This window comes from Choloepus didactylus, chromosome 2 (assembly GCF_015220235.1).
Source record: "Choloepus didactylus isolate mChoDid1 chromosome 2, mChoDid1.pri, whole genome shotgun sequence".
In the NCBI taxonomy this organism is placed as follows: domain Eukaryota; kingdom Metazoa; phylum Chordata; class Mammalia; order Pilosa; family Megalonychidae; genus Choloepus; species Choloepus didactylus.
The window spans coordinates 177,206,916-177,227,626 of record NC_051308.1 but is presented as its reverse complement, the minus strand read 5'-3'; the positions used below and the strand labels follow the sequence as shown (position 1 = coordinate 177,227,626).

General features: G+C 41.6%; 1 protein-coding gene across 1 annotated transcript; it reads right to left on the bottom strand.

Moving 5' to 3' along the window:
• Positions 1 to 1,217: 1,217 nt before the first annotated feature.
• Positions 1,218 to 1,904, bottom strand: LOC119518956 (GTP-binding protein Di-Ras3-like). The gene has a single exon (XM_037816415.1). The coding sequence runs from the start codon at positions 1,902 to 1,904 to the stop codon at positions 1,218 to 1,220; it is 687 nt and encodes a 228-aa protein (XP_037672343.1).
• Between the last annotated feature and the right edge of the window lie 18,807 nt (positions 1,905 to 20,711).

Sequence of the window (20,711 nt, the reverse complement as noted above, 5' to 3'; positions counted from 1 at the left end):
TAAAAAACCATTTTAAGAAACAGAAATTGCTCAATAAATATTTGTTGAATAATGAAAATTTTATGGAATACCCACCCTAATTAAGAGGTACTCTAAAAAAGTGGGGAAAAAAAGACTACAAAGCAAGGGCATGCATAGATGTGTATTTCTTCAAAAAATTTATGTTCAAGTATAAAATTAGTCTTTCAAAAGTTTTCCTTAAGGAAGACTTTCTGAAATTTCAAACCTCACACATTTCTCCACTTACCTTTCACTTCCGTCCCCACCTCACACAGCCATTATTTCTTGAGAAAGACATTTGATACAGCCAAAAGCTGAGGTCTGTTTTTTCATCTGCTACCTCCAAGTTCTTCTGGATGTCAGTCCAGGAAAGGTTATGGATACAAATCAACTCTGCATTGCAGGGAACTCTTAAGAACCGTCTATTGGCCATTTTCAAGAGGGCAAACTTGTTGAGTGAAATTCTTATCAGAAAATTTACCAGATGTGGTCTAAATTCTAATGCAATGATAATTTTTTGTTGTTGTCAGGTGAAAAAGAAATTATTACAGTTGATTACATGCAGAAATAGCTTTATTAAGTCACACAACACTTTTTTAAAACTACGTGGAGTACCCAAACATTTTTAAGTGATGTAAGAAACAACTAGCACATCTTTGGTAAGCAGGTTCCACTCTCACAATTTTTTCCAGCCCAGTGATCAACTACAGATTATTCATTTCTTTTCCCTGTTTAGTGCATCTTTCTTACAGCAATTTGTCAAAAGTTTTGTTACTCAAACACATTACTTAAACAAATACACTATGGAAAGAATATCAGACAGTTACAGGACTTGAAATGATTAAAGTAATACACAATAATACTGCTAGTGTGGCATCTCTCAATTCATTTCCATATGTTATTCTCTTTTTAAAAACATTTTCTCTGAAGTCCCTCTGCCCAGATTTCATTTCTTTTAAATGCATCATGCTCTCCTTATTTTTCCCTTGTCCAATGTTAATGGTTTAGCAATTTGAATTCTCTTGGGTGAGAAAAAGAAAAGTTATTAACTCACAAGGGACATTTACTCACACCTATGTGTTTTACAACCTAAGCCACAAGACATACTTGAAAACACAAAAAAACAATCACATACAGGCGACACATTACACTGGGATTAGTCCCTGCTTTTTTGCACAGCACATGGAGAGGCAGGTCGGGCCCCTGAGGCCCAGAGCTCACATGATGATGCATTTGTCCAGCAGCTTCTCGGTGTCCTTGTGCACCTCAGCTTTCTTCTGGGGGATCTGGAGGCAGCCAGCAGGCTTCTTCTCATGGGTCAGCAGCATGAGGAACAGCTCGCTCACGTTGACATCCATCTTCGCGGAGGTCTCCAAGAAGGCGCAATTCCACTCGAGCGCGCAGGCGGCTCCATCCCTCGCCGCCAGCTGGCGGTGGCTCTTATCACTCTTGTTGCCCACCAGCACGATGGGGCATTTGTGCAGTTTATTGCCTTTGATCTCGCAGATCAGCTCATAGAAGGGCTTCAGTTCCTCCAGGGTTTGCTTCTTGGTGACCGAGTAGACCAGAATGAACGCATGGCCCTTGGCAATAGCGTGGCGCTTCAGGCCCGGGTATCGGTGGCTGCCAGCGGTGTCGGTGATGTGCAGAGCGCCCACGCTGTTGTCGCAGCTCATCACCTGGCGGTAGGTGTCTTCGATGGTTGGCAGGTAGGCATCACGGAAGGTGCCGCGCACCCACCTCTGCACCAGCGCGCTCTTGCCCACGCCCGCGGGGCCGACCACCACCACGCGGTAGTCTTTGCTCCTTCTCTGGGGCATGAAAGTGCGGATGGTAAGCAGAGTGGGCAAAGGCCGCAGCCGCCGCATCAGCTGTTCCTTGAAGCCAAGGCAGTAGTTGCCCATTGTCAGGAATTGGCGGGGAGTTGCGTGCGCAACTTTCCCGGGACTTAGCCTTTGGTAGGCGTAGGCTAGGAAGGAAGAAAGGGAGAGTGAGAGACGGGTCCTAACTTTACAAGGCGTCAGGGCATCCACCTGGCCAGCTGCTCCTCGGAGACGGAGACCGCGGAGGACGCTGGGGAGGGTCCATGCTCAGAAAGTACCTAAGCGGGACGAACAGCGTGAGTCTGGGAGAACACACACACACTGTGACGCTGGTAGCGGGATGGCGCCACTGAGCGAAGGACGGGATGCACAGCAGACCCAACAATTTGCAGACCTGAGTTAAAGTGCTGTAGAGAATCCAGAAAGGTGGATGTTTTTTTCTTGGAGTGGAAAGGTATCCTTTTTATTTAATTCTCACTAACCACCCTTCAAGAAACCCCTCAACCTTAGATTCTTCATTTGGAAGATGGGGATAAATATGGAAAAGAGGGCGCACTCAGTTGAAGAGAAATCAGTGGGAAGAACTGACTATACACCGGGCTGAATGTTATGGAGGCAAATATTTAGAATCGCACCGCCACGCTGGTTAGAACCACAAGACCCGGAAGATGAGGGAAAAGGAGGGATTTTTGGTGGTGGCGGTGGAGAGGGTGGTGGTGGTGATGGGAGGGAATCGACTGATGGCGGTGCTGCGAGAAGGCTGTGGGGTGTTCTGGGGGCAGCGTGGTGTGGCTGAGCAACGGGAATGGGAACAGATGACACCTGGTGCGAGCAGGGACCAGCGTCCAGTCGGGTGGAGCCGGGGAACAGGCCCAGGCGGCGCCCTTGCCCCCAGCGTGCTGTCACTGCTTTACCACTGAGGGCTAGCGGTCTCCACTCCCCTTTCCTCCTCTCCTTCCTGGCGGTAGACCCAGGCTCCGCGCCCACCGCAGGCGCCCCCTAGAGGCAGTGCAGGCGGGGAGCAGGAGACGCTCGCTCAGAGCCCCTTCCGACGACGCCTTACGCTTTCTCTTGCGGTGGCTCTCACACACACCCTTTAAAATTTTCTTTAACACCACGCTACTGTACTCTCATTTTCCCAGGACTGCCTAGAAAATGAGAAACTGTAGAAGTGAATACCTTGCCCAGCCTTAAAACAATTTCTCTTTCAAAGACACACACTGTAAGCAAACTTTTCTTCTCCACATAAGCACTTCTGACTTTTTCCTGTTCAGTTTTAAAATTTGCCAGCATTACCGCACCAAGTGCGGCTAATGTTGATCGATCACTGCGGTTAAAGATTGATGCGATCAGGGGTGTGATTGTGCCCTCAGAGAGGCTCCCATCCAGTCCGCAGGGGCCGAACTCTGGGTTCGTGGCGCATACGTGCCAGTGCCAAGGGAAACACGTTATACACGGCGAGTGTCACCCGGACATCCAGTGATCCGTGCCCGCTGCCCGACAACGCGCCCAGCGGCTCCCACCCCGTAACAGCCCACAGCCGTTCGCCCACCGCACCTTGCATCGGTGTGCCGGAGACGACTTTGACCTCTCTGTAAGGCGCGAACAAGAGTACTAGTGGGCAAATTCGCTCCACTTAGAACAGGAGGCAGTGACCAATCGCGGACTCCGAGCAGCAGCCGGAGCCCAGTTGAGGAGAACTAGCGAGGTCGGAGGCTCCAGGAGAAATGCTCCAACAGCTGTTGGACTCAGACTGGAGCCCGAGAGCCAGCGAGTGCAGGCTGGGAGACTCCAATCGCTCCATGCACAGGGGAAGCCTGGCTGTAAGGGGCTGGCTGAGCCCAACCACAGACCCCACAGCCTGCCTGGCGTCCCCCACACCTGAGTGACTGGTCCCGTAGTCCAGGGGCGGGGGGGGGGGGGGTTGGGGCAGGAGAGCGGCTGGCGTGGGTGGCACATGCACCCGCCTTCTTTTGCCTTTCCTTGTGTTGAAGATCCCCATCATGGGGATGGCTCTGGGATGTTACACTCCAAGCATTAGGGAGAAGAAAACACACATACATGCATATGCATACACAAACAAACACAAACACACACACACCACTTCCTGAGGTCACCTGGGACTACAAGACACTGGCCATTCAGATGAAGATGTTGGGGGATTTATACTCTCAGCTCTACTTAGACATCACTCACCTATGGGGCGGGGGTGGGGTGGGGTCCTTATCAACTCTATTCCCTTTGGTTCCTTTGCGGTTGACCTTTTCCAAGCGGGGCTCCCTTCATATCCCTGTAGAAGGGCCTATTAGAATCTTCCCCACCGCTGCTGCCAGGCGCCTCACTGAATCCCTTCCACTTAGTTCAGTAAACATGTGGTTGGCACAAGCCCCAGGTTTTGCCCTTTCAGGGAAAGTCTACAGGATAGTTAATTTTATGTGCCAGTTTGGCTAAGTTATGGTGTCCAGTTATTTGGTCAAATACTGGCCTAGTTGCTACTGCAGAGGTATTTGGAAGATGGGATTAGCATCTAGGATCAGTTGACCTTAAGTAAAGATTGCCCTCCATAATGTGGGTGGGCCTCATCCAATCTGTTGGAAGCCTAACACAAGAACTAGAGGTTTCCAGATGTCAGAAGAACTTCTGCCTTAAGACTTCACCATCCATTCTTTTTATTTTTAATTTCAAATTACTTTATTTACCAAATAATAATAATAAAAAAACATTTCCAAACAAAACAAAACAAAGCAATGGGAAAAACAAATATCCTGAAGTAACTTCATTCCTTCCAATATACTCTTACCATACCTAAAGAAAATTGATGAACCAGTCACATCTGAGTTCTTGCTGGAATTTCCAGCTTGCCAACTTCCCCTGGGGAATTCAGACTAAGAACTTCAAGGTCACCTTAACAGCAGTTTCCAGTTTGGAGTCTTACAGAATTCAGATTTGCCAGGATCCATGATTGAATTACCTAATCTCTAATTACACAGATACATAAACACATACAAATATTCTTTTGTTTTTGTTTCTCTAGTTAACCCTGTCTGATACAGTCCAACTAACACTTCTGTTAGAATAATTTTCAGGATCTGTTCCGTCGTAGTAATATCTGTGGATTAGACTTAGGTTCCATTTAAGGGGGGTGAGTGGTGTTCTCTAAAGCAGACATGCTAAGCAGCTATCATATTCAACACCACTATTTTGCACAGTATGACTCAGCTGATCATCTTCACAAAAACTGTATAAGGTGCAGGACAGGTTTTTGTTTGTTTTAAAAATGAGAGAACTGAGGCTCTAAGAGGTGATCACAGTGTTTAAGTGCATATGCTTTGGAGTTAAAATGTCCAGGATTTATGTCAATTACTAACAAACTTCTTAAAGCCCAGTTTTGTCATCTCACAAATTGGGACTATTAATAGTATCTGCCTCATAAATTTGTTGTGAGGGTTGAATAAGCTAACACACATAATGTTGCTAGAATAGTGCTTGACACAAACACCCCAAAATGTTAGCTAGTGTTGCTGAATTAAACTGTTGACTTTTCTCACCTGTTAGACACAGCTTTAGGCCAAACTGTGAACACAACAAAATTTATTATTGGAATCTTATGAGATTAGACATAATTGCTTGTCTACCTCTCCCTTACCTTTCCTCCTAATACATCTGCTACCAAAATCTTTCTGACCCTCTTGTTTAACGAGACCACTTGAGTTGGGCCTCCTAAGGCAGTTTGCCGTATTCCCCATAATTCTCCCACCCCAAAACTGTTCTGATTCTGTCCCTCTGGGTTCCATTCCTTAAACTGCAAAGACAAAGTCAGCTAATCATGTCATGTTCCACATCTGTATAGGACACTGTTTCTAATATTCTCCCCTTACATTATATTCTTTAATTTTCACTACAGCCTTGTAGTTAGGAACCATTGTTCTCATTTACAGATGAAGAAAGGAAAGCCCAAAGCAGAATATTTAGATGGGCCCTATAACCTTTGCTCCTGGTGTTACTTCTATGATTGTTATGTTATATGGCAAAAGGGAGATTATTCAGATAGGCCTCATCGAATCACACAAGCTCTTTAAATTCAGAGAGCTCTCTCTGGCTGTATCTGAAAAATAAATTGTCACTGGAACCACAGTCCACAAAAGTGGGTCGTGTCCTATGTGCTAAACCTAAATGGGATGACGGCCTGCTAAAATAAAAGACTTAGCATACAAAGCCTCCTAATATAATAGCTCAAATACCCAGCATACAAGAAAAATACAATTAAAATATCCCTTATGACATCAAGAATCAGGAAAATAAGAACTTGAATGAGAAAAGACAATCAAATGATGAAAACACCGAGGTGAATCAGATATTGGAATTATCTGACAAAAACTTTAAAGCATTGATCATAAGAATACTTCAATAAGCAATTACAAATTTTCTTGGAAAAAAAAGAATAAAAAATTTCAAATAGAAATTGAAGTTATAAAAGAGATGTAAATGGATATTATAGAACTGAAAATACAATAATAAAAATTTTAAAAACTCCCTTAATGGGTCCAGTAATAGGATATACGTGACAGAGGATATAACCAGAGAACTTGAGAACAGACAATAGAATTTACCCAATTTGAACAAGAAGAAAAAACAGACTGAAAAAAATAATGAACACTGTCTCAAGGACCCATGGGATAGTAACCAAAATTCTAAAATTTTATCAACAGGAGTCTAGAAGGAGAGGAGAAAGCGAGTGGGGATGAAAGAGTATTTGAAGAAATAATGGCTGAAAACTCCCCAAATTTGGCTAAGGCATAAGCCCACAGTTCCAGGAACCCGAGTGAATCCTAATCAGGATAATCCCAAGGAAATCCATGAAAAGACACATTGTAATTAACTTCTGAATACTGAAGACAGAAAACAATCTTTAAATTGGTTAGAGAGAAATGACATGTTGCCAACAGAAGAACATTATTTTTTAAAGTTCAGTTTTACTGAGATATATTCACATACCATTCAGTCATCCACAGTGTACAATCACTTGTACATAGTAGCATCATATAGTTGTGCATTCATCACCACAATCAATTTCTAAGCATTTTCATTGCTCCCAAAAAAGATAAAAATAAGAATAAAAATAAAATTATAAAGGAACACCCAAAACCATCCCCCATTCCCATCCTATTTTTTGTTTAATTTTTGTTTAATTTTTGTCCCCATTTTTCTACTCATCTGTCCATACGTTGGATAAAGGGAGTGTGAGCCACAGGTTTTCACAATCACACAGTCATACCATGTAAGCTACATAGTTATATAATTGGAAGAACATTAATTTTAAGGATATTAGATATTCGTCTGAAACCTTGGAGGTCAAAGGAAGCAGTATGGGAGGATTGTGGGAAGATGACAGAGTAGGAAGCTCCAGGAATCAGTCCCTCCACTTGAATAACTACTAAACAGGAAAGAACTATTTAGAAACCCCAGAGTCCAGCGGAACACTGTGAAACATCCAGAGAAGTGCAGGAGGAGGTGGGTAAATTATAGTGAATACAAGGAAATTGCTCTCTGTTTGTGGTGGTTACCATTGCCCTGCCCCCACTCTTGTGGCAGTCAGCAGTCTTCTGGCATAGCTTGCTGGTGCCAGAAAGGGCATAAAAATCCACTTCTCCAAGATTTGGGGTGGGCACAAGCCACTTCTAATCACAACTTTGGTTAGCTACCAGGGTGGCCATTGTTTCAGCCCACTCTGGACAAAGGCATTGGAGGAGACTTAAAGAGGGTAAATTTCCTCAGTGCTGTGGAGGACAGTTGAGGGAATGCATTTGCTGGGCAAGTCAAGAAAGCACAGCTAGCCATGGAAGAAGTTCCTGGTGCCCTGTATGGCCCTCTCTAATCCCCTCTCTAGGGCAATTTGGAGACAGCTCATGCTCCTCTGGTGGGTCCCTGGCCTTGTACTCACTGGGAAGACGGATTTGGGAAAGTCCTCTCTAGCAGGCCCCCCTCCCAGAATTTACCCTCCAGGCCAAAGCAGCTTGAGACAACAAAAGCAGTGTAAGAAACAATTGAGGTTGATGGCCTGGGGAAAAGGCTTACCTGCTTTAATGCCAGCAGTGAAACATCAGGGAGAGAAAGGTCTGTCTCTTGGGAAGTAGAGAAGCATTCAAATTCCAGTAAGCAAGAGAACTCCAAAGGCCACTATCAAGCACACACTCTGGACAAGACACAGACCCAAAAAGTCAGGTAGGACCCTGCACCCTGCATTCACCTTGGACAGACGTTCCCGATAGGAGGACTGACATTCAAGAACATCTCTGTCATATCACCAGCTGGTTATGTAAGAAAGGAATAAGTTTAGCTTTCACATAGAGACAGCATGGAATAGGGAAAATGGAGGCAGAAGCAGCTTAAACAGGCCCTGTGGTAAAGGGAAGAATGAGAGAATCTGCCCCAGTTCCTTATATGGAAAAGTAACCATGGTTACTGGAATATAAGGAGATATGAGGTTAAATCAGAGGTGGGAACTCCCAGCAGAAAATTTAAATGAATGAACTCTCTTGGATAGGTTGATCAATTCAAAATGTCAATAATGAGCTAGTTGGCTCTCTCAGATAGGCTGTACAAATTAAAATCTCAAAGATGGGCTAGTTAGTTCTCTCGGATAGACTATAACCTCTGTAGTACCCAGCCAATGGGGAAACAGGGAAGGGACTTGCGCATTAGGAATAGGAGATTAGAAGCTCGCCATTCTCTTCCTCTGGCGTGCCAGCCTACCACGTTTTTGGCTGTGTGCCCTTTCTTGCAAGATTGTGAATAAATTCTTTTCTCCTCCAGAACCAGGTGAGCATTTTTTGTATAATGCTTGTTTCTAACAACTTGGGGGCTCGTCCGGGATCCGAAGTTTCGGAGGGCGACCCCCGAGGTGGACAAAGGGAAGGTGCACCCCACTGATTGAGCAGTCTCAGACTCCGCCACTGGCGGCCCATCTCCGGTAGCTAAAGGGCCCGAGACCAGACGCTTGGATCTGCTGGTTGTGGATGAGAAAAATGGGAAAAGGGAAAGCCTGCCTCTGGTTGACGAGGCAACTCCGTGCATGGACCAAGGCAAGGAAAGAAATATTATATTACCTTGGTGGTTGAAATATTCTAAGAGTCTGGGGCTGATCCTGAGGGAAAGATGCCCAAACAAGACTCAGAATGGGGACACTCTGATGAGCCTAGAGCTGATCCTGAGGGAAAGATGCCCAGACAAGACTCAGAATGGGGAATTGAGGCAGTCAGCCAGCCAGGAATAAAGGGAAGGGGATACCTTTAGGGTCCCCTGGGAACATTCCTCTAAATAATCCATTGGGAAACATGTTAGAACACTGGGCTGAAAATGACGGGATCAAGGGAAAGGATAAAAGAAAATGATCAAGTATTATTGTTACATTTAGACAAAAAAAAAAAAAAAAAAAAAAAAAGGGCATTTTGCAGCCAGATGTATTCTGGCCAAAATACAAGGCAGAAGAGGGTTGGATCTGTGCTGACATCGTGTGTCATGTTAATAAAAATAAACGTTTTTCCAAGGCAGAATCGAACTGTGCCATGTGCTGGCTGCAGGGAAAGGAGAAACTAAAACCTGGAATAAGCATTCCCCTGCCTTATGGTTTCCCCTCTCCCACTGGGGCAGGAACCATTAAAGCCTGGGGTTTTGGTGGAACCAGTCTATGCCCCCAGGCAATTGGAGAGCGGGTTAATGCTGACTGCTCCAGTAATTACAACCCACCAAAAGTTAAGGAAAGAAAAAAAAAATGGAGAGATATCCAAAGGTTTCCGTTTCTGAAGGCTCCTAAAGAAAGGAAGGTGAGAATCATTAATGAAAAGCCTAGCAAGGCTAGCTGAATAACAATTAAATCAATTCTTAGACTCTGGTTTATGTAAATATCCCCTTCTTGGGAGAAGAAAGGGGAATGGGAAAGAGGGCAGCTATGAGAGGAAGAGAGAGGCAGCATCCACCTGAAATAAAATTGGCTGCACCCATATCCCCAAAAGAACCATGGAAGTTGAGGTCAGAAGTCAAGTGGTCTTGGGTGGGGAGAGTGGAGTGGCCCACATGCATGAAAAGGGTGAGTTTGCCCTGGAGCTTGAGGGTGGCCCTTCTGCCTCAATGCTCTGGAAAAGTTTTGCCACCGCAGGACCCAGAGGGTGGAGCACATTCCCAGGGGAATGGGGAGAGCCTGGCTGCCACCCCACTGTTCAGAGAGGGTAGAGCCTTTGCCCCAGAGAGGCAGAGTCTGGGTGGCACCCCGATGTTTAAGGAGGATGGGGCCAAAATGGTAATCTCCCCAACATCACTCCAGACATTGGAGAGAAAAGGGCTGCCACAAAAGCCTCTGAAAAGGGTTGGACTCCTGCTCTCTCAAGCTCCAAGAATACGATGTCATTCTGTTAATGACTCCCAGACTTTGAAAGGTCAGCTATATAAAGGAATTTTAGCCTAATATTCAGAAAAGATCCAAAAAATGGATGACTGGCTGAATAAACCATTGGAGGAAATATTCAGAGAGTCTACAAGGCAGGGAGGAAACAGACAAAAGTGAGATAGAGAAGTAATGGGAGTTTAAAAAAAAAAAAGGAGAAGAAGGGGGAATTTGTAGCATGGGGTTTGTGTGATTCTCTATTCATATACTTCTGTGGGGCTAAATAGGTATTAATGAATACATTTACATATTTTAGTGCATTGTGTAATTTAATCTAAGGCATGTGGAAGTTACATTTAAAGTTCCTTAATGTGTGTACCAGGGTGCACAGGAAGTTATATGCACATTTTCTAGGAGTGGATTTAGATGCATTCTGAGAATTAAAACTTCATGAATCTAATGGAAGTTTAAGTTGTATGTTTCTACAGGGATGTGGGATAGTTGCATTTGTATGTAACGAAAGCATGTAATATAATTATGTGGGAGTCTTTGGAACTGTGGAAGTTTGTCAGTGTATAATTTAAAACTTGGCAAAAATTTCCTGTGTACTCATCTATAGTAAACTAAAGCTATTTCTTTGTGTCTTTATAGCATATACTAGTATGTGTGTACTCTAAAGCTGGGCAATTGTGTGCAGTTTCACAATAGTGTGAAGAATAAAAAAAAGTGAGAAAAACTGTGTAAAGGTTTTCTATGTATGTGTAACGTAGTGTATTGGCTACGCATGCTTGTAAATGGGCAGAATGTATGTATGTTTTGTGTGGTTGTGAGTGTGTATATAAGTTATATGTGTCTCTCTGTGTTCCAGATATATAGGACTGTGTATTCTTGTAAAAAGCAGTATGGTTTTGCTGATATATTTTGGGCAAAAGCAAAAGGTCCATACTCAAAGTGCAAGTAAATGTTCCTATAAAAGGGGTTCAGGTTCACTAAAGCTGAATTAAACAAACTTGGGACAGTGAGTGGTTCATATCTCTTCCCAGCACTCCATTTGGTAATGCCAGGTTGCTATGTTAAAATTGGGTCTAATAGGAATAAAGACACCACATATATTGTCAAATACTACACACCAAGGCTTGTCCTCCTCTCCCTGGAGAGTGGGTTTTTACTCATCTGACAGCAAAACTTGTGTGTATGTTCAGGCTATACATATATGTGAATCAAGGATATTCAAGCATCACTAAACTAGGTGTACTAAAGACTGAATTTTAAGTGGGCATTTAAGAATGGTAAGCCTTTTTGTGTTCATTAATCTTGGGTTATTGTAAATTATTGTTGTCCTTTAGTCTAATTATTCCAGCCCGAAATGTTGGTAAGTTCTTGCTGCTCTTCATGCACATGACTTCAGGAGTGTCTGTACCTAAAGCAGGTATTAGCAGTTTTACACTAGGGGAATTATTAGAGGGGTGTAAGCCATGTGTGATTTAGTACTTAGGCAATTTGGAGGTGTAGGCTTTTTACAGTTGCTAAACAAATATGTGAATGGTGCCTAATTTGTACACTGAAATGCCCTCAGTAAGTCATTTAAAGTATTGTAGACCATCTCACCAGATAGGTGGAAGCCTACCCTCTATCCTCAGCCATAGTGTTAAGAACCTCTAAAGTTATCCTTGGACAAATCATTCCCCATTATGGGTTAGTGGAAAATAGAAACTCTGGCAATGGTAGCCACTTTATCTCCAGTGTATTGCAGAACATCATGGGAAGCCTAGGTGTCAATTAGGACTTCCATACTCCCCAGCATCCACCAGCCTCTGGGAGAGTGGAAAGAATGAATCAAACCATAAAGCAACATCTTTCTAAATTAGTTTTGGAAACAAGGTTACCTTGGATCAAGTGCTTACCTATAGCTCTACTAAGAATCAGGACTGCCCCTAGAAAAGAACTGGGAATTTCTCCTTATGAAATGCTTTTTGGTTTGCCTTTCCCCAGAAGGACTGGAGAGCTCCCCTCCCTAGACACGAAGGATCTTTTCCTTAAGAATTATATACTGGCCTTGTCTTCTACTTTATCATCTCTCAGGCCCCATGGACTGCTGGCTCAGACCCCGCCTCTTAAATTTGCTGCCCGTTGACATCAGCCCTGCAGCTGGGTTCTGATCCAGTCGTGGAGAGAATCCAAACTTCAACGGATCTGGGAGGGACCCTATTAAGTCTTGCTGATGACTGAGACTGCATTCCGAACAGCAGAAAGAGGCTGGGCTCCTTACACACGAGTAAAGGGACCAGTGCCAGAACCAGATGATAAGTATCCAGCAACTCAACCTGAATCCTGGAAAGTGACTCCCACCTCAGATCCCCTAAGGATCACTCTAAATAGACAACAGTTGAAAGAACATACTAGGAGGGAGGAAGGGCTGGATTAAACCCTGTGTTTGCATTGTGCTCTGTGTATAACCTAATGATGAAATTGCTTGTACTGATCATAATGTTCAATATTCAAGGAGTAACAGGTTCTGCTAAGCTGGTTATCAGTGTAGTCAAAGGCTTAGAGCCTCAAACTGTACAATTTGAAGTTTGTCAAGTAATTAGCTGTAAAAATCTACGTAAGCAGACTGTTCAAATAGCAAGATTGTTGGGGGGGGCGAACATTTGAGAGTATAACTTATGAGTCACCTGACCCCTGTTATTCTTGGAACACTGTTTGGTGGACCACACAGTATGAGGGACGGGTCTTACCCAGGTTGGAGGAAAAACCATTAAGGGAAACTTGGCTGGAGTTTAACTCTCCAGTTCAAATTGACCCCAAGGTCATTAGAATACTTAAGGCCAAAGACTTAAAGAAGACCATAGAAATAGAGACAGGTTATGGAAATACAAATGCCTGGGTAGAATGGGTCAAATATACCATCCAGAGTGTAAACATAAGTGACTGTTATGCTTGTGCAACCAGTTCAGATTATGCCCTTCAGTTTGGGGATGAAAAAGCATGAAAAGAAGTTTAAATGTATAACATTCTTCTTCCAAAATGCTACTCCTGGTGAAAGTTGTAGTATGCTGTCCTCCCTTTTCCCTCCAGTCCAGAATGGAAGTGTCAAAGCCATACCAGAGTCTTGCCTTGGTCCCAGAAACCACTCTGCCTGTCTCTCCAGATGGGAAGAAGGGCTCCAGGATCTTGGTACCGTGGCTTTGTGTACACAGGTGTGGAATGTGAGCAAAGATAGTACTGGCAACTTCTCCAGCGTAACTATACCCAGAGCAGACCTCTGGTGGTACTGCAGGAAGGGCATCCTCTGGCTAACAGTACCTGAAAAGTGGGGAGGAACCTGTGCTCTGGTTCAGTTGGCTTTCTCATTTATCCTGGCATTTGAAAGTAATAATAAGGTACCAACCCATGGCAAAGGAGAAAAGAAAAATGTACAAAATGTACCTGGTTCCTTCAATAAAAAATCTTATATAGATAGTATAGGGGATCCCCAGGAAGTTCCCAATGAGTTTAAAGCTAAAAATCAAGTAGCTGCAGGATTTGAATTGTCCTTATTCTGGTGGGTCACCAACAATAAAAATGTAGATCATCAGCTAAGATTTCTCAACTATACCAGGGATGTCATTAAAGGAATAGCAGAACAGTTAGGTGCCACTAGCTGAATGGCATGGGAAAACAGAATGGCCCTAGACATGATGCTAGGTGAAAAAGGAGGTGTCTGTGCTATAGTTGGGGGAAATTGTTGCACATTCATCCCCAATAATACAGCACCTAATGGAACTATCACCAAAGCTCAACAAGCCTTAACAACCTTATTTCAGGAACTAGCAAAAAATTCTAGCATTAACAACCCACTCACAGAATGGTTGGAAAATTGGTTTGAGAAATGGAAAGGAATTGCAACGTCTATTTTAATTTTCCTTATCATTCCAGCCAAAATGTTTACAACAGCTGGGTGCTACATCATCCCGTGTGCCCAGAGGCTAGTTCAAAGACCCACGAAAACCACTCTAATTAAGAATATCACCAGAGCAATATATACCCCCATTAAAAGAAAGATCCCTATGAAAATGCGAAAACTAAAACGGTTTAAAAAAAAAAAAGAGGAGGGAATCTGTAAGAAAAGGATAAGTTTAGCTCTCACATAGAGACAGCATGGAATAGGGAAAATGGAGGCAGAACCAGCTTAAACAAGCCCTGTGGTAAAGGGAAAAAAGAGAGAATCTGTGCCAGCTCCTTATATGGAAAAGTAACCATGGTTACTGGAATGTAAAGAGATATGAGGTAAAATCAGAGGCGGTAACTCCTAGCAAAAAATTTAAACTGAATGAACACTCTCAGATAGGCTGACCAATTCCAAATATCAATAATGAGCTAGTTGGCTCTCTCGGACAGGCTGTACAAATTAAAATCTCAAACGTGGGCTAGTTAGTTCTCTCTGATAGACTGTAACCTCTGGAGTACCCAGCCAATGGGGAGACAGGGGAGGGCCTTGCGCATTAGGAATAGGAGATTAGAAGCTCGCCATTCTCTTCCTCTGGCGCACCAGCCTACCACGTTTTTGGCTGTGTGCCCTTTCCTGCAAGATCGTAAATACATTCTTTTTTCCTCCAGAACCAGGTGAGCATTTTTTGTATAATGCTTGCTTCTAACAGTTACGAGTGCAAAAAAAAAGAGACATCTCAGGGAATAAATCCCAGAGTTAACATTTTTAAATACTGAAATATACAGTGTGCAAGAAAAGATTACAAGACAAACAAAGAAACAAGAAATGAAGGTCCACCCAAAGGAAAAGGATTAAAAATCTAGAAAATACCAATGAAAAATGCAAGACTGTGTTCACAGTGGACAAAGATATTTTAAAAAGTGATTGGCAATATGTCCATGGAGATAAAAGAAAATACAGAGAAAGAAATATTGGATATCAGGAAAACAATGAGCAAAGAATGAGAATCTTTATAAAAAGACAGAAATTTTTAAAAGGAATCAGAACTAGTGAAGTTGAAGACCACAATAACTGAAATGAAAATTACCCAGGAGGTTTCAATAGCAAATTGTAGAAGGCAGAAGAAAGAAAATTGGAATGAGTCAGGCTGAGGCGTAGAAAAAAGAAATAATTACAAAAAGTGGAAATAGCCTAAGAAACTGCTGGGACACTATCAAACATACCAATATACGCATTATGTGGATCCCAGAAGGAGAAGAAAGAGAGAGAAAAGGGCAGAAGGAATATTCCAAAAAACAATGACAGAAAACTTCTCAAATGTAGCAAAAGATATGACTATGCATATCCAAGAAGGCCAGGGTACACCAAACAGGATAAATGTGAAGAGAATTACACCCATCACATACGGCTCAAACTTTCAAATGCAAAGGACAAGGAGACAGTTTTGAAAGCTGCAAGAGATAACCAGCATGTTATGTACAAGGGAGTCCCAATTAGAATGAGTGCCAATTTCTCATCAGAAATGAAAGTGGCAAGAAGGCAGTGGGTTGAAATACTCAAAGTGCTGAAAGAAAACAACTGTCAACCAAGAATTTTATATCCAGCTGAGGGAGTTAATCGCCACTACACCTACCCTGCAAGTAATGCATGGAAAAATAAGAACACTCGTTCATTGCTAGTGGCATTGTAAAATGTTGCAGCTGCTGTGACAGTTCTTCAGAAAGTTAAGTATGGAATTATCGTATGACCCAGAAATCCCATTTCTAGGTATATACCCAAAAGAATTGAAAGTAGGGACTCAGACAGATATTTGCACACCAATCTTCATAGTGGCTTTCTATACAATTACCAAAAAAATGGAGGGAACCCATGTGTCCATCAACTATGAACTGATAAATAGAACGTGGTATATACACACAATGGAGTATTATTCAGCCATTAAAAATGAAAGGAAGTTCTGATACATGCAACAAAATGAATGAACCTTGAAAACATCATGTTGCATCTAAATAAGCCAGACACAACAGGGAAAATAATGTATGATTTCACTCCTATGAAATTTAGACTAAGCAAACTCATAAAATCAGACTCTAGAATATAAGTTACCAGGGGACAGGGTGGGGCTAGGGAATAGGGAGAAAGTCTAAAAATGTACAGAATTTTATTTAGGATGATGGAAAGGTTTTGGTAATGGATGGTGGTGATGGTTGCATAACAATGTGAACCTAGTTAAGGGCACTGAATTATTCTTTGAAGGGTTAAAGGGGGAATTATACATTGTATATATGTTAGTAGAATAAAAATATTTTAAATCCATAGAACTGCATAACACAAACAGCAAACACTAACTTAAACCTTGGACTACAGTTAATAGTCTAATTACAAAAATGTGCTTTCATCAATTGTAACAAATGTACCACACTGATTCCAGGTGTTAATAATGGGATTGCATACAGGAATGCTATATTTTATGCATGATTGTTCTGTAAACCCACAACTTCTGTAATTAAAAAAATAAAAATGAAAAAGTAAGTGACATGACATTTTTGAAGTATTAAAAAGAACTGTCAACAACAAATTCTAAACCAGACTTAATTTCTAATATATCAAAAATTATCTTCAAATGAAATGGTATAAATATGTCAATTAAAAGGCAAAGATTGGAAGAGTGTATATAAACATAGCCACATGCACAACCCAACTATATGTTGTTTGAAGTGAGGAGAAACTCACTTCCTGATTCAATGATAGAAGTAGGTTGAATATAAGAGAATGTTTTAATATACTATCATGAAATATATGGAAACCAGAATTAAAAATACTATCCCATTTACAGTGACTCTAAGGAAATGAAATACTTAGGTATATGCTTAACAAAGTATTATAAGATCTGTATGTTGAAAACTATAAAATGCTAACGAAAGAAATTAAAGAGGACCTAAAAAAATGGAGAGGCATAACATGTCCATGGATTAGAAGATTCACCTTAGTAGACTATCAGTTCCCTCAAATTGATCTGCAGGTTGAATGCAATTTCTGTCAAAATCCCAGCAAGGTTTTTTAGTAGACAGAGACTAACTTATTCTAAAATTTATATGGAAAGCCACAGGACTTAGAATAGCTAAAAGCACTACTGAACAAGAATAAAGTGGGAGGAGTCACTATACCTTATATTAAGGCTTATTATATAGCCACAGTAATTAAGACAGTACTGTATTGATGGAGGACTAGATATACAGGTCAATGGAACAGAATAGAGAACCCAGAAATCTACCCACACAGATATGCCCAACTGGTTTTTGACAAAGATGCAAAAGTAATTCAATGTGGGAAGCACTGTATTTTCAACAAATGACGCTGGAGCAAATGAACATCCACAGTCAGAAAAAAAAAAAAAAAGAACCTTGATCAAAGCTTCACATTTTATATAAAAACTAAATTAATATGGATCATGGACATAGAAGTAAGTTCAACAAACCATTAGGAAAAAAGTAAGAGAAAATCTTTAGGATTTAGGGCTAGGCAAAACTTCCTAAAATTGACACAAATAGCATAAACATCAAAGAAAAACTGATAAATCAGATCTCACCAAAATTCAAAACATTTGCTCTACAAAAGACCCTGTAAAGAAAATGAAAAGATAATGTAGAGACTGGGAGAAAATATTTGCAAGCTACATATCTGGCACAGATATATAGTGAACTCTCAAAACTCAACATTTAAAAATAATCCAATTAGAAAATGGGAAAAAGACATGAACAAACATTTTTCTGAAGAAGATATACAGAAGATATACAGATGGCAAATAATTGTATGAAAAGAGTTCAACATCATTAGCCATTAATTAGAGAAATGCAACTTAAAAGCACATAGAGATATCACTACACAACTATCTAAATGGCTAAAAAGTAGTGATAATAAATGCTGGTGAGTATGCAAAGACACTGGACCACTTATACATTGCCAGTGGGAATGTACAATGGTACAGCCACTCTGGAAAACAGTTTAGCAGTTTAGTTATAAAACTACACATGGAATTAAACATACAACCCAGCAGTTGTATTATTGGGTATTTATTACAGAGAAATTAAAATGCATATTCACACAAAACCCAGAAATATTCACAGTGTATTAATTAATAATAATTAATCATTAATTAATAATAGCCAAATTTGAAAACTCAGTTGTCCTTCCAAGAAGTGAACAGTTAAACAAACTATGCTACATCCATACCATGGAATACTACTCAACAATGAGAAATGACCTACTGATATACCTAACAGCTAGATGACTCTCAAGGGAATTATGCAGAGTGAAAAAAGCAAATTCTGGGGGATTACATAGTGCATGATTCCACTGATACAACATTCTTGAAATAACAAAAATATAGACGTGGTGTATTAGGGGAGGGGAGATGAGAAGGTGGGATGTATGGCTATAAAGCAGCAAGATGAGGAATTCTTGTGGTGATGGAAATGTTCTATCTTGACTATGGTTGTAGACACAAAACTTCACGTGATAAAATTTCATAGGACTAAACACACACACAAATGAGTGCCAAAACTGAGCAATGGGATTAAGGTCAATGGATGATATCAATGTTAATGTCCTGGTTGTGATATAGCTTTGCAAGATGTTACTGTCAGAGGAATCTGGACAAAGGATACACTGAATTTCTCTGTATTGATTCTTACAGCTGCATGTGAATCTACAATCATCTCAAACTAAAATGTATAATTTAAAAAAGCACTTTCAAACAGACAAACAAGCTCTGACGGCTCCCCATTGCCTACAGAATTAAGTACAAACTCTTCATGCTCCCAGCTCCTTAAAAAACAGGCTCCCAATTCCCTTTCCAATCTTACTCCATAGCCTCCTGCCCTCTGGCAGAATAATGAACTATTCCTGGGGGTTCCCCAGGTCTCAGCTTCTCCACTCAGCTCATGCTATTCCAACTGCTTGGAAGCCCCCCTCCCTCATCCCTTCAATAGCCTTAAACCCCTCTCCCCTCAAGCTTGCCTCCAAATGGCACCTCCAGCTGGTGTTACTTCCAGCTGGAAGGAATTCTTTTCTCCAACGAGCTACCACAGTACCTAGTCACTTCATATCACAGCTAAGTGTGTACTTGTTTTGTATTATCCACAAAGCCAGAAGCTTTTCTCAGACAAGACAGAGATTTGTTTATCTCTGAGACCCTCACAAATGCCAGCGAGTGTCTGCATTAGCACTCAGAGGATGCCGAGATGGTGTGGAGGAAAGCACTTTCCATCCTGAGAGATGGGAATATTTGAAGAAGTACCAGCTCTGAAGCCAGCCTCACGTCCTCTCTATCTAGTCCTGCTTCCACTACCTATTTATAGTTTGGCCTTTATCCCCAGTTTCTTTAATACAAGGTAAGTGATCATGTATTAAAAATCACCTTCCCCCAAACCTGGCACATAAACATGCAGAAAATGCAGCTGGGGTTTAGAGACCTGGTTATGTGAACTTAAGCAAACAACTTGTTTTCTTTGCACACTCAGTTTCTTCATTTATAAAATGGGGACAATAGTATCTATTGATGAAGTAAGATTAATTGCATTATTTGTGTGAAAACACTTTAGGAATGTTTGAGCACAATATCCAAAGAAAGTATTGTTGATGGAATGTGAGTGAGCTAACACTTCTTAGGGTATTCACCAAGAGCCAGGCAGAGTTTTAAATGAGTTAATTGATTTATGCTTTACTATAATTCTAGGCACAGCAGACTATTACTATCTCTGTTTTACAGATGAAGAGATGAGGTGTAGTGAGGTTAGCTCAGTGGCTGGGTCTGCCTACCTCCAGGACTTGTGCATTAGTACCACAATGCCTCTCTAGGAGAGACACATGGGTGATGTGAAGACCTTCACAGTTATAAATTTAGGAGTCCCTTGACATTCAGTTTCTTGCTGGCTTTTTTTTTTTTTTTAAAAGCTCTGTAAAAAAACTGATAATAGCTGTGTTCCCCACCCTTCACCGTAAGTATGTTCTTTGCAACTTTTGATTTACACAATAAGGGCTGCTTAACAATCCCTTCCCTTATCCTCCTGTAAGCTCCTTCTCCCATTCTTACCATGTCTGTTCTCACCCTTTTGGCCTCTCCTTGTGCTCCACTGCTCCAAATAGCTGGTTGCTCCCAGGAGGTAGCATCTCCTACCCTTAGAGAAAGGAGGCCACTAGACAAAACTCCACCAGCACAGCGCCTGCCCCAAGACATCTTCCAACATTCTCTTTCCCCCAGCCAAGGTTAATACCTTCATCAGGCACCTGGAGTGCTTTGCAAGCTGTGGAATCACCTGGGATGCTTGTTAAAACTATCAACTACAGACTTACAGAATCAGAAATTGGAGATCAGGCCTACGTGTCTGTATTCTTTTTTTTTCTTTACAGCAGCTCTGGGGATCTTTTCCTTTTTTTTTTTTTTTAAGTTATTAGAGAAGTTGTGAGTTTACAAAACACTGTATAATGTATAGGATTCCCACATGCCACCCCACACAAGCCAACTTGCATTGGAGTGGAATGTTTGTTACAATTGATGATAGCACCTTTCATAATT

Excerpts from the sequence above, each read along its gene's own strand:
- LOC119518956 (XM_037816415.1), bottom strand. The coding sequence starts at position 1,904 with ATGGGCAACTACTGCCTTGGCTTCAAGGAACAGCTGATGCGGCGGCTG.